The sequence below is a fragment of the Echeneis naucrates genome, chromosome 9 (genome assembly GCF_900963305.1).
Source record: "Echeneis naucrates chromosome 9, fEcheNa1.1, whole genome shotgun sequence".
Classification (NCBI taxonomy): domain Eukaryota; kingdom Metazoa; phylum Chordata; class Actinopteri; order Carangiformes; family Echeneidae; genus Echeneis; species Echeneis naucrates.
The window spans coordinates 24321096-24340196 of record NC_042519.1 but is presented as its reverse complement, the minus strand read 5'-3'; the positions used below and the strand labels follow the sequence as shown (position 1 = coordinate 24340196).

The 19101-nt window shown below is 47.8% G+C and overlaps 1 protein-coding gene across 1 annotated transcript; it reads left to right on the top strand.

The window, feature by feature from the left end:
• Nucleotides 1–228: 228 nt before the first annotated feature.
• On the top strand, nucleotides 229–18545 carry LOC115048505 (complement C5-like). The gene is given in 42 exon segments (XM_029510000.1): nucleotides 229–296; nucleotides 585–771; nucleotides 865–1018; nucleotides 1329–1399; nucleotides 1490–1587; nucleotides 1794–1876; nucleotides 1959–2049; nucleotides 2126–2234; nucleotides 2324–2456; nucleotides 2672–2787; nucleotides 3212–3400; nucleotides 3511–3714; nucleotides 3801–4013; nucleotides 4498–4647; nucleotides 4732–4858; nucleotides 4938–5003; nucleotides 5508–5699; nucleotides 5883–5967; nucleotides 6783–6865; nucleotides 6965–7104; nucleotides 7211–7447; nucleotides 9400–9460; nucleotides 9544–9633; nucleotides 9835–10047; nucleotides 10156–10231; nucleotides 10348–10517; nucleotides 10742–10839; nucleotides 11005–11176; nucleotides 11288–11412; nucleotides 11952–12032; nucleotides 12100–12252; nucleotides 12359–12421; nucleotides 12500–12590; nucleotides 15384–15423; nucleotides 16023–16125; nucleotides 16455–16529; nucleotides 16601–16706; nucleotides 17022–17105; nucleotides 17198–17287; nucleotides 17645–17737; nucleotides 17985–18123; nucleotides 18416–18545. Coding segments are annotated over 42 exon segments (5049 nt in total).
• The last annotated feature ends 556 nt before the right edge of the window (nucleotides 18546–19101 follow it).

Here is a 19101-nt window from a genome sequence, read left to right as displayed (position 1 = left end):
GGTTGAGTCAACACACCTTTGACACACAGACACACACACACACACAAACACACACTGACTTCCCGCTCGTCCCGCTCGTTCCTTCTGTTTGCCAGCAGCTGAGTTGATCAATCACTGATTAAATCTAGATCTATTTCAGTAGTCAGTGATCGGAGTCAGTTGTGTGTCTGCAGAGCTCATTGAGTGTGTTTTTTGGGGGGCTCTGTGTGTTGCCTCCACACCTTCAGGATGAGGTTGTGGGTCCTCCTGGTGTGTGTCTGCTGTCTCAGCTGGAGCTCAGAGGCCGATCCTCGATCGTAAGTCAACTTTATTTCCATTCAATTCTGAAGACACTGAAGCTCAACATGTCCAGAAGTTCAGCTCATTCTCATGTCGTCAGTCCAGAATCCGTCCTGGTTCTCTGTCCCTGAGACAGCGGACCAGGTTTGTGTTTGTGTTGCATTTGTGGCGTCCGGAGCAACAGGACTGATGCTGGGTGGATGATTTTTTATCTGTTTACGGAACGATCCTTCACTGTTCCATCAAATACTGACTCTGTGACCAAACAGACCAAAACCAAGACGCCATGTCTCGTCCCGTCTCAGGTACCTGATCACGGCTCCTTCCTCCTGGTGTTTGGACGCCTCAGAGACGGTGCTGATCCAAATGTTTGAGTTTACACAGCCGGTGACTGTTGAGGTGTCCCTGAAGACGACAGCACAAGTCCTTCTGACTCGAGAGGTTGTGAACCTGAACGCCCGCAACAACTTTCAGGCCATCGCCAGAGTCCGGGTGGGACATTCTACAATCAGGCAGCTGGAAGTCCATCAACATTTATAGTTCATTAAAGTGAATCAGGACGGTGTGTTTTCTGTCTCTCTCCAGTTATTCAAAGGTCAGGTGGATAAGAGTGTGACTCATGTGCTCCTCCACGTCCAGTCGTCAGTGATGACCCATGAACTGAGGATTCCTCTCACACGTTCCAACGGCTTCCTGTTCATCCAGACCGACAAACCGCTCTACACCCCTCATCAAAGTGGTGAGACACAAAGTTTGTCTCGTTCGTCCTCCTTCAGGTGGTCTTTAAGTAGTCTGAATAAAGTCATAAAGCAAAGTGATTCAGGTTCAGGTGTTCATCAACAGTTTGTGAAATCAGCTGATCCTCAGAGGTTTGTTTCTGAGCCCATGAAGACAGTTTGGTCCTTCAGTCAGCTCTGATCCAGTGGAAACATTTAGCTCCAACAGGTTTAGTTGGACCTGATTCCGGTAGTCCTTGAGATTCAGTTTATCACACAATGAATTCAACTTGCCATGTCAGCTACATCTGCAAACTGAACGTGTGTTTCCAGTCAAGGTGAGGGCGTTCTCCATGAACCAGGAGCTCCGGCCAGCCAATCGCACCGTCTTCCTGACCTTTAAGGTGTGTCACACCATTCAGACTGTCGGCAGTAAAGCTCAGTGTTTTTTCTTTCATTTCCAAGTATCACATCAGTAATGTGGTTGTCCACAGGATCCGGATCAGACAATCGTGGATATTGTGACAGTAATTGATGCAAATAATGGAATCCCCTCAATGAAAACCCCCTTTAAGATCCCCATCAAGCCAAAGTAAGAGCCTCAAAAACAAACCTTCGGTCTGAGTTTCATGTGATCATTGTTTTGGGCCTGATTAAGGCATCTCCAGTCTGCAATGTAATCAGGATGATTCCAGGATGGTCAAAGGTCAAAGGTCAATACTGTCATTGTACAGTTCACACACAATGACAATGTTGATTCCAAGCGTTTCCCATGTTATTCCCTGTATGTGATTCCAGGTTGGGCCTCTGGTCCATTGAAGCCTCCTACTCAGATGACTTCACCACAAAAGCAAAAACAGACTTTGAAGTCAGAGAATACGGTATGAAGTTTCCAGACTGCTTTCATTAATAATGTTGGCTCTGAGGTGGGAATGGAAATGATTCTTTATTCTTCTGCATCAGTTCTTCCCAGTTTCTCCATTGCCATGGAATCAGAATTGAATTACATCAGCTACGGAAACTTCAGGAGATTTCCGTTCAAAGTATCTGCCAGGTGAATAAATGTGCTAACAGTTAGCCTCTTAGCAGCTAAGCTCAGCCGTGAACGCAGACTGTATTTTCCCCGGCAGGTATCTCCACATGGGCCCATTGGCTGGGGGCGAGGTGTTTCTGCGATATGGCTACGTTAGCGGGAAGAGCCCTCCAGTTATCATCGCCAGCTCCATCCATAGAGAAACTGTAAGACAACATCTGAACATGTTGGTGGCACCACAGTGAAATGTCCCCTGAGCTCCTGAGGCTGAGCAGAGTCTGTCTTCCTACTCCAGCTGTCTCTGCAAGGTGAGGTGGAGGTGACCCTCGACATGCAGGCCGTTCTGTCCAAATACGACGGACCGCGAGACCTCAACGGCCTGGCAGGGAAATACCTGTACATTGCCGTCCTGCTGCAGGAAGACGCAGGTACACATACTGGACATGAGCTTCACATCAACTCAGATGTTCAGGTTTTCCTCAGAATCAACTCATGAGGACAGGTGGGCAGTCTGGTCCAAGCTTAGGTAGTCCACCAACTCCACAATGAGGACGCTGTTAGTCTTCATGTAGTCCTGGTCTACCTAAGTTAGGAAGTCCTAACCTGAGACCTGATGTCACCTTTCCCGTCCTTGTCTCTCAAGGTGGCATCTCTCAGGAGATGGAGTTCGCTTATGTCAAATTTGTCAAATCACCTTACACCCTGGGTCTGGTGTCAACACCCCCATTTCTCAAACCTGGACTTCCTTATAACATCCAGGTAAAGTTTGACTCCTGCGTCCATGTTGCACTTATTTCACACAGTTTTTTTTTCTTGTTCTCCAGAGAAAAGCTGACATTGGAACACAACTACTTTGTTTTTCTGTTAAAATAACTGAAGTTAATTGTAATTGATTGTCATTTTATGATACAACATATTTGATCGAAGGGGCTTTTCAGCACAAAGACACAGAAGAGAATGACAAAAATCTTAGAAACCTTCAAGGACATCAGCACGTCAGCAGAAACATTCCCATCACAGAGCACATACTGTGTTTGATCACAGGGATGGCGAGCAGCAGAGCATGATGGGTAGATTTGACTGAATCAGCCGCAGATTGTGAACCTAATTAGATATTGATCAGCATGTCAGACATTCAATATGTTCCTAAACAGTCACAGTTAGAAGCGTTGGGTCTCTGCAGGTGTTGGTCAAAGATCACCTGGGGAAGCCAGTCAGGGGGGTTCCTGTCCGCATGACGGAGAAACAGCTGTTTGGGGACCAAAACCAGAACAGAGACCTGATCTGCAACGACAAGAGCACGAGTCAGAGCAGCGGTCTTGCTCTGTTCGTCTGCAGCATGCCGAGCCAGGCGGTCAAGGCGGTGCTGAAGGTGACGGCTTCACTTTTCATCACTGCCATTACGAGGGTCTCATCAGTGTTTCCGTTTTGTTGTTAGCTTTGGTTTATCTCTCTTTCCTCTGCCTGACTTGTTGTTGACAGTTTGAGACAGCGGACTCCAGCCTCCCAGCCTTCAGTCAGGCCAATCTGGAACTGAAGGCGGAGGCCTATTTCTCACCAAATGAGCGTTACCTTTACATCGACCCCCCACTGCCCGGCAATGCCCTGGAGGTGGGAAGATATGCGGACATCAGTGTGTACTCAGCCACGCCCTCCTACCTGAGGATCAAATACCTCAATTACCTGGTGAGAAGACACAGTTCGCCTTACCCTTTCTTGCTGTTTGTCCTGTTTACGTGGTTACTGATGGCATCACTGTGAACCACTCCCAGGTGCTCTCTAAAGGGAAGGTGGTGAAATACAGGACTCAGGAGTTCCTGCAAAATGCTGATAACAGACAGACTCTGAGATTCCTGGTGACAGAATCCATGTCCCCGTCCATCAGACTTCTGGTCTACTACAGTCTGTTTGGAGAGGGGACGTCTGAGCTGGTGGCCGACTCCGTCTGGCTGGACGTCAAAGACAAATGTGTCAATGGACTCCAGGTAGGAGACAATCTTGTCTGTGTCCACGCCATTGTGCTGGTTGGATGTGGGAATGTTCCTTTTGTTGCTCAGCAACAGGAGCTCATTGGTCGAAGGGTGTGTCTGGGTGGGCAGACCTCCCTCCCCATAAAACCTGACTGACCAAACTGAAAGTGTTTCTGAACTGTCGGCGGTTTGTGTCAGTCATACTGAACTTTATCATTTCAGTGTTTTTATCTACACAAATATTTGCTCATGTCCTGTGGACCAACAACCAAAGGTTATTACACAATGTGGTATCTGGTGAGGCACTGTGGGCAGGATCAGGCTGCAGATTGGGAGCTGACAGCTGGTTGCCATGGTGAACAAGGTGGTTGCTATGGTGTTGCTAGGTAGCAGGACTGTGTCCATCTTTCTGAGCCCTGGAGTTCCACTCCAACTGACCTCCTGCCATATGTGTGTGTGTGTGTGTGTGTGTGTGTGTGTGTGTGTGTGTGTGTCTCAGACTGGTGTATCAATCGACCAGGACAAGTATAAGCCAAAGGACAGTCTCACTCTGGACATCATGACCAATCAGAAAGGGCTGGTGGCCCTGTCTGCTGTAGACTCCGCCCTCTTCTCGCTGCGACCCAACTACAAAGACCCTGTTTCCATGGTAACCCTGAATACATCCCATTAGAAGGCACTTCTTTATGTGATTCTGTTAAACGACCCTGACAGCATGTACGGTGGCCTGCAGGTGCTGCGTCACATTGAACAGAGTGACCTCGGCTGCGGTGGAGGTGGCGGCAAAAACGTTGCAGATGTCTTCCGATTGGCTGGCCTCACCTTTATGACCAATGCCAATGCCCGCCCACTCACTAGTGGTATGTCAATCAATCCATCCAGCCATCATCCACCAGTCAGTGTGTGTTGGAGGGTGTTCATGAATGTGTGTGTGTGCAGATGAGGCGTGTACCGCTCTGGTTCGTCCAAAACGACAGCTGACTGAACAGGCCAAGAGAGATAAAGGTGAGACCATTTCTGCTTTCCAGTCCATCAGGGGAATTAGTATGGAAGCATGGAAGCTTAGCATGGAAGAGGTAGTGGGATTGATGCCCACATTCTCCACAAGATGGCGAAGGTTTACTTATATTTATACACATTTACAATTTATGCTGTCCCAGCTGTAACGACTCAGCTCCAGTATGTTCCTGGACTACTCTGTGCAGAGACGAGGTGGCCGAGTGGTTAAGATTGATAATCCATTGTGTTCTGCGTGCGGGGGTTTGAATCCCATCCTCGTTGGTATTTAGCTCAGTTACATTGCTTCATGTTGCACACCAAGACTTTATTTTTTAACATGTGTAAAGTTAGCTGGTTCTGTCATAAATATGCTGTTTCTAGTCCAGATCATCTTTTTAATTGATATCTCTTAATCATGATTAAATATATAAAATATCTCCCTTTCAAACCAGATTCATTGCGTTTGACAGTGAAGACCGGACTAACTCTGGTCCTTCTTTGTGTCAACAGCTCAGAGTTATGGTGCAGTGAAAAAATGCTGTGAGCTTGGAATGAAGTTCATCCCAAAGACTGTGACCTGCCATCAGTTCGCTCTGCAGAAGTTCAGGAGACGTGCTGACTGCCAGAAGGCTTTCAGAGCCTGCTGCGAGTTCATCCAGCAGCACCTGGACCAGGACCAGAACCTCATCCTGGCACGAAGCGGTGAGCCAACTGACACAACCCAGCCTCCACATGGGGTCAGGGACCTGTCCTGGGTCCCTCGGAGCACTGACGGCCATTAAAGGTCACCGGGGGTTAAAGGGCAAACACAGGGACTGAATATCTATCAAGCCCATTTCTCAACACTTAGTCACTTTACAGTAATATCTGTGTGTGTTTGTGTAGAGTTGGGTGCCGACTTCGACCTGGCTCCTTCGTTAGTGCGAAGCTCCTTTCCGGAGAGTTGGCTGTGGGAGGCTCATCCCGTCAGGTGACACAAGAAACTCCTCAAAGGGGAGGTCAAATAATGACAGCTGAGCTCAGAGTCAAGGTCAGAGCAGTGAAGATCAGACTGAAAGTCAGACTAAAGGTCAGACTGAAGGTCAGACTAAAGGCAGTGAAGGTCAGACTGAAGGTCAGAACAGTGAAGATCAGACTAAAGGTCAGACAGAAGGTCAGACTGAAGGTCAGACTAAAGGTCAGACTGAAGGTCAGACTAAAGGTCAGACTGAAGATCAGACTGAAGGTCAGACTAAAGGTCAGACTAAAGGTCAGACTGAAGGTCAAACTAAAGGTCAGACTGAAGGTCAGACTGAAAGTCAGTGAAGGTCAGACTGAAGGTCAGACTAAAGGTCAGTGAAGGTCAGACTAAAGGCAGTGAAGGTCAGACTGAAGATCAGACTAAAGGTCAGACTGAAGGTCAGACTGAAGATCAGACTGAAGGTCAGACTGAAGGTCAGACAGAAGGTCAGACTGAAGATCAGACTGAAGGTCAGACTAAAGGTCAGACTGAAGGTCAGACTAAAGGTCAGACTGAAGATCAGACTGAAGGTCAGACTGAAGATCAGACTGAAGATCAGACTGAAGGTCAGACAGAAGGTCAGACAGAAGGTCAGACTAAAGGTCAGACTGAAGATCAGACTGAAGGTCAGACTAAAGGTCAGACTGAAGGTCAGACTAAAGGCAGTGAAGGTCAGACTGAAGGTCAGAACAGTGAAGGTCAGACTGAAGGAGTAACTCTTGAGTATTGATTTGATAACAGTAACTTTTTATCACTCTTCAATAACATGGCCGTCATGTTTTCAGAGCAGGCCAGAATGAGATCACCGAACCCCTCCCAGACTCTCTGACCACCTGGGAGGTCAAGGCCGTGGGGATGTTCCACAACGGTCAGTTTCTTCACGTCTGTCTTCCTGTTGGCCAAACCCTCCTTCAGCAGTGCTGTAAAGAACATTCAATTTTATTCATTGTTGTTGTCTGGCCTGCAGGCATATGTGTTGCAGAGCCAGTTCAGGTTTTGGTCACTCTGCCGGTCAACCTGGACGTCCCGCTGCCCTATCAGGTGGTCAGGGGAGAACAGGTGGTGCTATCAGGATCCATCTACAACCAGCAGGGCCGCTCCATCTCGGTACCAATCACCCACCACCCTCAACTTCCCCACCATGCTGACAGATGTCTGCTGATGGAGATGTGGAAAGTCAAAGTGAGTCATACTGTTGTCGTCTCGTCCACAGTATTGCGTGACGGCGACAGCCGGTCCAGCACTCTGTTTCCTGGACTCTCAGCCGATTGAAGGGAGTGACCTGCGTTCGACGCCCTGCACTATGAAAACGCTGCTTGGGGGCCGTACGGGCAAAGTGACCTTCACCCTGATGGCCCTGAAGCCTGGAGAGCACACTGTGACCTTTGAACTGAGGATCCGCAGGGGGGACGGGAACGCAGACACCCTGAAGAAGACGCTCAGAGTCGTGGTTGGTACATGGAAGGATGGATAATTCCACCTCAGTGAAAAAGTGTATTTGTGGACAATTTTAAAGCAGTTTGAGTTGAGTTGAGTTAAGTTATTGAATCAAAACGTTTAATGTGATAATAATCAGTGAGCAATTAATGATCATCTTCATGACTGATTATTGTCTGGATAAATCCATGAAATGTAATTAAAAGTTTTTCTTTTAATATGAAGAGACAAAAGAAACCGGTTAACTGAAAGTCATTCATGAATTTCTGAGGTCACCTGGTGGACATGTGAGGAACAGCACGTCTCAATTAGAAACTCAGAACTGTGCTGAACAATTGTACCTCTTACCCAATATCCATAAAGATCCCAAAAGTTGGACAGTCCCTTTTAAGGTGCCAGCAGGCCGTCCTATCGTCAGTGACTGTGGATTTGAATAATACAGAATAGCAGAATTCATAGATTATTACATCAACCCCTTATCCCAAAAACATGGGAGCTATGTTAAAGATACCTACAACTCTGGAGCCAAACTCAAAGCATTAAGAGCACCATAGATATCTCCTCCTTGTACACAAACATAGACACACAATTGGGATCAAAGGCAGTACAAAGAGCTTTTAATACAAATCTGGACTCTGCCCGTCCAGACCAGGCCCTTCTACAATTATGAAAACTCAGCCTCACCCATATATATATATATATATATATATATATATATACATATATAAATAATTTTATAGCACTTATTTTACTAACATCTAACATCTTTTTTGGATATAGCGGCCACACCTCCTGGCGATCCGGTGAGCTTAACAGCTAGCCATCCATCTACCCCTTCATTTTCATCCGTGACCTTGGGCTTTAACAAATTTTATTCTCAAGTACAGGCTTACCCATTATAGTACCAGGAATGGTTTTATATAACATTTACTGTGGTCATTGGGGAGAGGACACCGAATCGTTTCTCTTCCGACTACGGGTTGTGGAAATGATGTCACAACACCTTCCGGGTCACACGTTACCTGGCCGTGACATTAACCGGAAACTTCAGCTAATAATAATGTATAAATAAAAATACACATTTTATATTTTATTATATAATATAGATTTTTTCACCTCCCTTCTTCCTTATTTTATCCCCTTCTATATATCCCACTCCCCGGACAGTTCTTTACTCTGTAAAATATTAGATGAAGACTGATTTTCTTCTTTTAACTAAGCTAATACATAGACTTCCTCTATGTCTCCATGCCTCATGTATGTTTTATTTCTCACTTTCTTATAATACATTTTATATGAATTCTTGCACTATAACTTCATTTACAGATATTTATTTCGTCATTTATATTTATATATATAAAAACTTGTCTTTTAATGCATGAAATTTTTATTGCATGCACAATGTTTTTTTTATCATTTTTTTAAAACTAACCTTGTGTTCTTATTTGAGTTTAACTCATATATACAACCTATAATGTATTTTTATTTATTTATTTTATTAAAGCACTTATTAAGTTATTTATTACCCTCCATCTAATTCTCATTTATGTTTTTATGTATTCTAATATTCTTTTAATTCCTTCTTACTTCTTTGATCTGTGTATATCTTAGTTGAATGAACATATCAACCTTTTATCTAAAAGAACGGTCAGAAACATGGTACCATCTGTTAACATTAAACTTGGGGAAAGGTATGACGATCTCATTTATATAATTATAGGCATATACATGTTTATGTGTACACATAGGTTTGTTTATATATTTTTAAGATGTTTTTTTTTTGTTTGTTTCCTCTCCCTTCTTTCTTCCCCCCACCCCTGATCCTAACCCTAACCTCCCTAACAAACCCCTCCACCAAAAAAATAGGACAAACCTTTTGAGTTAACATGCCACTTGTGCCAGAGCCACTCAGTTTTTTTTAATAATGAGCTTCTTGTTCCCAACCTCTGAACTGTGTGTATGCAGCCTGAAGGGGTGAGGAAGGAGGTGTTCTCCGGGGGGAGGCTGGACCCCCAGGGGGTCTACGGTACGTCAGCTCACCAACAGCTTCCTCCTGATGCTCTGTTTGATGGCAGTTTGCTGAAGTTGTGCGTTCTGGTGTTGTTATAGGTTCAGAGAGGAGGGCGCTGTACCTGAAGAACAAGATGCCGCTAAACATTGTCCCTGAAACTGCTGTTGAGCGAGAGCTGACCATCAATGGTGAGTAGAGACCAGCTCCCATGATCCTCTGGGGGACAGATAAGCCCGGAGCTGAATGGTTTCAGTCTACCATCAATTCATTTGGGTTTTAAAACCAGATGCATGCTGGGGAAAATTTGGGCCCTGCCCTCTTTTGGGGTCTTATGGTTGATGATTGCATTAGTGTGCGTCTCTTTGACCCTGTGTGTGTTTGTGCGCCAGGTGAAATTCTGGACGAAGTCCTGACAGTGATACACAATCCCGACGGCCTCCGGAAGCTGGTCGACCTCCCGCCCGGATCAGCTGATGTGGAGGTGGACCTGCTCCAACAGCTGACTCAGGTGTATCAGTACCTGGAGAGAACGGCGAGTTGGAATCTGCTGGGAGACGACGTCCAAGGCAACGCTGCCATCGTGAGACGGAACATCAAACAGCGTGAGGACACGGGGGGCAAACTGATGCAATCACACCACTGTCATTGAGTGTGTATTTACTGTGTGTGTGTGTGTGTGTGTGTGTGTGTGTGTGTGTGTGCGCGTGCAGGTATGATTAGTGTCATCTCCTTCAAACGAGCCGACTCCAGTTACAGTAGATGGATGAAGAGAGAAGCGAGTACCTGGTGAGTCCAGAACCAGGACCAGGACCTTCACCTGCTCCTGGTTCAAACAGTAACACTCAAACCAGGACTGTTCAGTGTGTCTTTGTGCCCTCACGTCCCTGGGTGTTGTCTGTCAGGGTGACGGCCCAGGTGGTGAGGACACTGTCTCTGGTGGACCAGGTCATCAATGTGAACCATCAGTCTCTGTCAGAATCCGTGTCCTGGTTGATCGTCCAGACTCAGCAGGCGGACGGCTCCTTCAGAGAAAGATCCTTCTCCGGGGCCAACAAGATCATGGTCAGATCATGTTCTTCAGATCCGATAACACCAATTAATAAGCAACATAAAAATAATTTATTTATTTGAATCAATATTTGTTCATTATAAAAAGTTAGTTCTTAGTTTGTTGAACCAACGAGATCATGTCGACAGTTTGGAAAAGCTTTTTATTTCCTGTGGGCCTGGTTTGCTGATTCCTGTTTTCTACCATGTGGACCTTTGACCTCTCTTGTGATTGGCTGCAGACTCCAGGATACAGTGCGGTGGACCAGTCGGTGTATCTGACCTCCTTTGTGTTGATCGCCCTGCGCAAAGCCACGCTCATCAAAGACCCAATCCTGAATGCACAAGTTAGGACAAATCCTCTCATTGTCCTTTTTTGTCTCCAACTGCAAATGTGACACAAAAGACACCTTGTTTGTGTTTGGTCATATCCATAGTGTGTCCTTGTGTCTTGTGTCTCCCAGACATTGAGCAGTTAGACTAACAGCTTCCTCTCATCCTTCTTCTCTCAGTTCCAAGTTAACAGCATGAGGTCTGCAGCAAACTACATTTCCCAGCATGCCCCAGGCGTGAAGAGTGTGCATGTGCGCGCAGTGGCGACCTACGCTCTGACCCTTTTTGACCCAAACAGCAGGGCGGTCTCTGATCTGCTCCTTAGTCTGGAGCAGCTGGCCCGAGATAAAGGTCTGTGGTCCGGATCACCGAGTCTGAGTACCCATCAAGTCCTGTTTATCAGAACAGCTGTGTGTGTCTGTGCGTGTCTGTGTGTGTCTGTGTGTGTCTGCATGTGTACAGGTCATCCTGCTGTGCTCAGGTACTGGAGGGAGTCAGAGGTGACAGCTGATTGGCAGAGACCGGATGAGACAAGCGGTTTGACGGTGGCAACGACGGCGTATGTTGTGCTGACAATGCTACTAAAGGTGCCAGTCCTTCATTCCTTCATTCCTTCATTCTGTCATTCCTTCATTCCTTCATTCCTTCATTCCTTCATTCCTTCATTCTGTCATTCCTTCATTCCTTCATTCCTTCATTCCTTCATTCCTTCATTCTGTCATTCCTTCATTCCTTCATTCCTTCATTCTGTCATTCCTTCATTCCTTCATTCCTTCATTCTGTCATTCCTTCATTCCTTCATTCCTTCATTCCTTCATTCCTTCATTCCTTCATTCTGTCATTCCTTCATTCCTTCATTCTGTCATTCCTTCATTCCTTCATTCCTTCATTCTGTCATTCCTTCATTCCTTCATTCCTTCATTCCTTCTTGTATCATAACAGGGTTAGGGTTAGGCTCTGTACACAGAGCAGGTCCAGCGCCTCGATGACAGACAACAATCCTGAAGACTCATCGGGACCTGAGACAGCAGCTCGTCTCTGAGACGTCTCTGAGACGTCTCAGAGACGTCTTCAGGCTTCAGTCTGTCATGTGTCCAAAGCCTAACGGTCTGTGTCTCTGTTAAAGGGGAGAATCCCGTACACCAAACCCATCATAGCCTGGCTGACCAACGACCAGCACTACGGGGAGGCCTTCTACTCTAAACAGGTACAGGCACACACACACACACACACACAGGTTCCCTGTCCCTCTGCTGACCTTTGACCTCTCTCAGGACACAGTTCTGACTCTGGAGGCCTTGACTGAATACAGTAAGACCATCTCTCGGGCCACCCTGGACCAGCCGATCCAGATCCACTATGGCAAATACGGAGAGCTGAGACAAGTCCACCTGACCCAAACAATGCCTGTGTCCTCGCCCATTCAGGTGAGAGGGAGACAGGTCGAACAGAGGGAGACAGGTCGAACAGAGGGAGACAGGTCGAACAGAGGGAGATGATGATGATGATGACAGTTTCTGTCTCATTTTCCAGGTGATGAAGAATGATGACATTTATGTGAGAACAGGTTTTGGGAGGGGCGTGTCCAGCGTGCAGGTGGGCGTGGTTTACTTCAGTTTAATTGACAGCCTGTTCCCTGATTGGTCCCTTTAACCAAACTGACTGTGTCTCCAGCTGAAGACAGTTTATTATGAGACAGTCGCTCCGACACAGTCCTGCAACTTTGACATCAATGTGGAGATGAGCATCAATGAAGTCTTCAAGGGTAAGGACCTGTCTGTCTGTCTGTCCACCTGTCTGTCCACCTGCTGACCACCTGTCTGTCCTTCCACCTGTCTTTCTGTCCACCTGTCTGTCCACCTGTCTGTCTACCTGCTGACCTCCTGTCTTTCTGTCCGCCTGTCTGTCCACTTGTCTGTCTACCTGCTGACCTCCTGTCTTTCTGTCCACCTGTCTGTCCATCTGTCTGTCCACCTGCTGAACTCCTGTTTGTCCTTCCACCTGTCTGTCCACCTGCTGACCTCCTGTCTGTCTGTCTGTCTGTCTGTCCACCTGTCTGTCCACCTGCTGACCACCTGTCTGTCTGTCTGTCTGTCTGTCTGTCTATCTGTCCACCTGCTGACCTCCTGTCTGTCTGTCTGTATGTCAGCCTGCTGACATCCTGTCTGTCTGTCCACCTGTCTGTCCACCCGCTGACCACCTGTCTGTCTGTCTGTTCACCTGCTGACCTCCTCTCTGTCCTTCCACCTGTCTTTCTGTCCACCTGTCTGTCTACCTGCTGACCTCCTGTCTGTCTGTCCACCTGTCTGTCCACCTGCTGACCACCTGTCTGTCCTTCCACCTGTCTTTCTGTCCACCTGTCTGTCCACCTGTCTGTCTACCTGCTGACCTCCTGTCTTTCTGTCCGCCTGTCTGTCCACTTGTCTGTCTACCTGCTGACCTCCTGTCTTTCTGTCCACCTGTCTGTCCATCTGTCTGTCCACCTGCTGACCTCCTGTCTGTCTGTCTGTCTGTCTGTCCACCTGTCTGTCCACCTGCTGACCACCTGTCTGTCTGTCTGTCTGTCTGTTCACCTGCTGACCTCCTGTCTGTCTGTCTCTCCACCTTACTGTCCACTTGCTGACCTCCTCTCTGTCCTTCCACCTGTCTGTCCACCTGCTGACCTCCTGTCTGTCTGTCTGTCTGTCTCTCCACCTTACTGTCCACTTGCTGACCTCCTCTCTGTCCTTCCACCTGTCTGTCCACCTGCTGACCTCCTGTCTGTCCACCTGTCTGTCCACCTGCTGACCACCTGTCTGTCTGTCTGTCTGTCTATCTGTCCACCTGCTGACCACCTGTCTGTCTGTCTTTCTGTCTGTCTATCTGTCCACCTGCTGACCTCCTCTCTGTCCTTCCACCTGTCTTTCTGTCCACCTGTCTGTCTACCTGCTGACCTCCTGTCTTTCTGTCCGCCTGTCTGTCCATCTGTCTGTCCACCTGCTGACCTCCTGTCTTTCTGTCCACCTGTCTTTCCACTTGTCTGTCTACCTGCTGACCTCCTGTCTTTCTGTCCACCTGTCTGTCCATCTTTCTGTCCACCTGCTGACCTCCTGTTTGTCCTTCCACCTGTCCGTCCACCTGCTGACCTCCTGTTTGTCCTTCCACCTGTCTGTCCACCTGCTGACCTCCTGTCTGTCTGTCTGTCTGTCTGTCCACCTGTCTGTCCACCTGCTGACCACCTGTCTGTCTGTCTGTCTGTCTGTTCACCTGCTGACCTCCTCTCTGTCCTTCCACCTGTCTTTCTGTCCACCTGTCTGTCCATCTGTCTGTCCACCTGCTGACCTCCTGTCTGTCTGTCTCTCCACCTTACTGTCCACTTGCTGACCTCCTCTCTGTCCTTCCACCTGTCTGTCCACCTGCTGACCTCCTCTCTGTCCTTCCACCTGTCTGTCCACCTGCTGACCTCCTGTCTGTCCACCTGTCTGTCCACCTGCTGACCACCTGTCTGTCTGTCTGTCTGTCTGTCTATCTGTCCACCTGCTGACCACCTGTCTGTCTGTCTTTCTGTCTGTCTATCTGTCCACCTGCTGACCTCCTGTCTGTCTGTCCACCTGCCTGTCCACCTGTCTGTCCACCCGCTGACCTCCTGTCTGTCTGTCTGTCTGTCCACCTGCTGACCTCCTGTCTGTCTGTCTGTCTGTGTGTCAGCCTGCTGACATCCTGTCTTTCTGTCCACCTGCTGACCTCCTGTCTGTCTGTCTGTCTGTCCACCTGTCTCTGTCCACCTGCTGACCTCCTGTCTGTCCACCTGTCTGTCCACCTGCTGACCACCTGTCTGTCTGTCTGTCTGTCCACCTGCTGACCTCCTCTCTGTCCTTCCACCTGTCTGTCCACCTGCTGACCTCCTGTCTTTCTGTCCACCTGTCTGTCCACCTGCTGACCTCCTGTCTTTCTGTCCACCTGCTGACCTCTTGTCTTTCTGTCCACCTGTCTGTCCACCTGCTGACCTCCTATCTTTCTGTCCACTTGCTGACCTCCTGTTTGTCCACCTTTCTGTCTGTTTGTCTGTCTGTCCACCTGTCTCTGTCCACCTGCTGACCTCCTGTCTGTCCACCTGTCTGTCCACCTGCTGACCACCTGTCTGTCTGTCTGTCTGTCCACCTGCTGACCTCCTCTCTGTCCTTCCACCTGTCTGTCCACCTGCTGACCTCCTGTCTTTCTGTCCACCTGTCTGTCCACTTGCTGACCTCCTGTTTGTCCTTCCACCTGTCTGTCCACCTGCTGACCTCCTGTCTGTCTGTCTGTCTGTCTCTCCAACTTACTGTCCACTTGCTGACCTCCTCTCTGTCCTTCCACCTGTCTGTCCACCTGCTGACCTCCTGTCTGTCTGTCTGTCTGTCTCTCCACCTTACTGTCCACCTGCTGACCTCCTCTCTGTCCTTCCACCTGTCTGTCCACCTGCTGACCACCTCTCTGTCTGTCCACCTGTCTGTCCACCTGTCTGTCCACCTGCTGACCTCCTGTCTTTCTGTCCACCTGTCTGTCCACCTGCTGACCTCCTGTCTGTCTGTCCCCTCAGATGCTGAGCTCAGACCTCCTAACCTCATCGCCTGTACAAAGTAAGAGACGCCAAACTCTGATGTTTTCTTTCCTCAGCAGCAGAATCTGACTGACGTTGATCAAACTGTGACAAAGTTCCTGGAAACGACCCACAACTGGACCAAAGCTGTCCTGTGAACACAAAAAAACACAATTCAACCACAATGCAAAATGTGTCTTCGTCTGTCCTTTCGTTGGACAGTCCACCTCTCTGCTGATGCTGATCCAGCCCCCTGCTCTGTCTCATCCTCACTGTGGACCAGAGACAGTTGACTCCTTCAGACCTGGACTGAAGCGGACACAGTCCTGACCTGGGTTGTGCCTTACGTTCCTGTCCATGAAGGTTGCAAAGAGGAGACGAAGGACAACCTTGGCAGAGTCCAGCACTCCCAGAGAGTCCTGGACCTTCTGCTGAGAACGTAGATTTGATGTTTTCTGTAAATTCTCATCTGAGATAAAAACTGACCTGCCCAGAGAGAGACACGGTTAATGAATTAACCCCAGAAGTTAACAACCCCCCGGATGATCGGCTCGCAGCTCGTCAGTGGGAGAACAATCTTTATTAATCAGAGCAAGTTCCTTCTCTTTGTTCATGTGAATCACCCGACTGTGTCTTCAGGTACAAACCTCCTCCGAACGATGTCAACACCGAGTCCACTCTGACCGTGATGAAGATCCAGCTGCCAACAGGTGTGGAGGCCTTTCTGGAGGATCTGAGACAGGTGAGCTCTGGACCGCAGTGCCTCAGCTCAAACATCAGGCTGTAGGTCCACTCCAGACACGGAGACCTGGTGGTCTGTTTGAAAGAACGGACCACAAAGTAGCACCATTTGATCTGAAGCCTAATTTTAAACCTCCACGTGGTCTTGGTCCTGGTTCTACATTTATCCAGTTAAAGTCTCAGACATCTCAGTCCAGGGAAGCCCTCCCAGTCTGGAGTCAGAACCTGAACCTTAAAACCAGCCGTCAGGACTTCTGGGACTTTGTGATGTCACAACTAAACAGTTCTCAGACTTCTGTGAGGTAAATGAATGTGGTTGTTGTGTTTCAGTTCAGAGACATCGATGAACCGGTCATCTCTCACTACGAGCTGCAGGGAAACACCGTGGTCATCCAGATGGACACAGTGAGTCTCACACCCATCAGTGTCTCCTGGGCGGCAGGTGGACAGTCTCATTTGTTGTCTCTGTTGGACAGGTTCCCTCTGACGTCTTCCTGTGCATCGGTTTCCGGATCATGCCGAAGTTTGACGTGATCGGAGCCAGTGAGTCGTTCATCAGCGTGTACGAGCCTCAGGACAGAGGTGAGACGTGCTGTGCATCCTGGGAACTGTAGTCAGCTTTCACATTCTATGTTAGAAAAGGATCTGCGTCTCTTAATTTCTCTTTCTGTTGTTGAAGCAGACAAAGAACGGACCTGAGCTGTTTCTGTCAGTTTGATGAATGTTACACACGTTGATTCTGATATTTGTTTTCCTCCTCAGACAAACACAGCCTTTTTATTGTTGATGTCTGTAACATCATCGTCGTCCCACTAAATGCGCTCAGCGTGTATTCGTGTTTGATGTGTTCTTTACCTTTCTTTTAAACAAGTGAATTGATGAATCTGTGTCTTCCAGGCAGCATGTGCACCAAACAGTTCTCCAGCGAGCAGCAGAAGCTGCAGAAGGTCTGCATGGAAGCTGAATGCCGCTGCATGAGAGGTAACATCTGGAGCCGGCCCAGCTCCTGTTGGATGTGTGTTACGCTTGTGTTGCATGTTTTTCTTGTAACTATGTTGTGTGTTGTTGTGCAGCTGCCTGTGCCGCCTTCAGAGGAGAGATAGATGTGACCTTGACAGAAGCCAAACGAACCAATGAGACCTGTCAGCAACAGATCAAGTTTGGTGAGTCCTCAGACTGAGTAAATACTTCACCGTGTCAAAGAAACAAACCATCACAGACGAAGGAATATTTTATTTGCATTCACATTAAGGCTTCACAAAACAATAAATCATGTTGTGATGAATCTCGAAAGGTCATTTTTAAAAGTCATTCCCACTGAATAAAATGTAAACGAAGACATGATGTTTGTGGGTCAGAGAATGTGATCTGCACCACTCCATGATGGGACACACCTCGATTTCAAAGTGTCCAAAACTGATTCCTGCTCGGTCAGATGAGCCTGCTTCGTGTTATTTTGTAGCACATGAAAATGATGAAGTCTTCATTTGACTGTCATCCGCTCTGTTTCCTCTCTGCAGCCTTTAAGGTGGAGGTGAAGGCTTCAGCTGCAGAAGGAGACTTTATGAACTACAGAGCCAACGTCATTGAAACTGTGAAGAACGAAGATAAAGGTGAGCAACGGACACACTTTATTTTGAAAACCCTGGGGTTGTATTGTTTGGACAGAAAAAATGTCCGACTCTTCCTGTAACTGACCAGCTGAGAGGACCCAATCTACTTCCTGTTTACACCTGCAGGCACGTGTTCAGTGCCATTGAACCGTCAGGTGGTATTTTCAGGAATTAGTACGGACTTAAAGTACGGTTGTTGAACATGATGTCACTGTGTCTCTCTGCATTCTGCTCTTTTTTCCTGTAGAGTTTGAAAATGTGAATTCAGGTACAGAGGTGAATCTGATAAAGAAGGCCACCTGTAAGATAGTGGACATCCAGGTCGGCCGACATTACCTGGTGATGGGGGCCAGCGGGGCCAAGCTCTCAACCAGTCATGGCCCAAGGTCAGTGTCTCTACCACAATCTGGCCTGCTCCTGACCCCGATCTGACCCCGACCCCGATCTGACCCCGACCCTGATCTAACCCCGACCCCGATCTGACCCCGACCCTGATCTAACCCCGACCCCGATCTGACCACGACCCTGATCTAACCCCGACCCCGATATGACTCCGACCCTGACCACGATCCTGATCTGACCCTGACCCTGCTCCTGACCCTGATCTGACCCCGACCCTGACCTGACTCCGACCCTGACCCTGACCTGGTCTTGACCCTGGTGTTCTGTGTGCTGCAGTTATCGTCTTCATATTGACTCAGACGCCCTGGTGGAGGTTTTGCCAGACAGCTGTGAGGATCCTGAATGTACTGAATACATGAAGGTGCTGGATCTGTTCAGCATAAACATGCAGTTCAGCGGCTGCTGATCTCTCCATGTGGATAAAGATGAAACCAGACCTGTAAACAGGAAATGTGTGACCGTAGTGAACTGTGCTTTTAAATGTTTTATTAGGTCAACACCAAACTTTAAATGGATTTTATATCTTTACACACTTGACCGCCATTAAAGATAGAATAAACTGTAAACTGTCTCTGTGTGTTTACCACAATAAAGTGTCTTTAATCTAACAAATCCAGTGATTTTATTGAGATGGACGGATCCTTAAACTGTGACTTCATAAAAGTCTTTAAACAGAAAATCACCGGAGACCTTGAGCTGATGCTGCCTTCATGTGATGTCGGAAATATTGTTTTCCCTTCAGCGCACTTGGAAAAAACTAATCTTTCACTCGTGTTGAATAACGGTTAACCCGGAATTAGACCGTTATGAAGGTTAATCTGCTGCTGTCAGTATTGAACTGTCTGTTGATAGTCTGCAGTTTGTGTTCCTGAAAGTCCTGTCCAACAAAGACAGGAGACAACAAGCTGTCTTCAACCAAAGATTACATGAACCTGGCCTTCATACACAGTCCACATAAAATG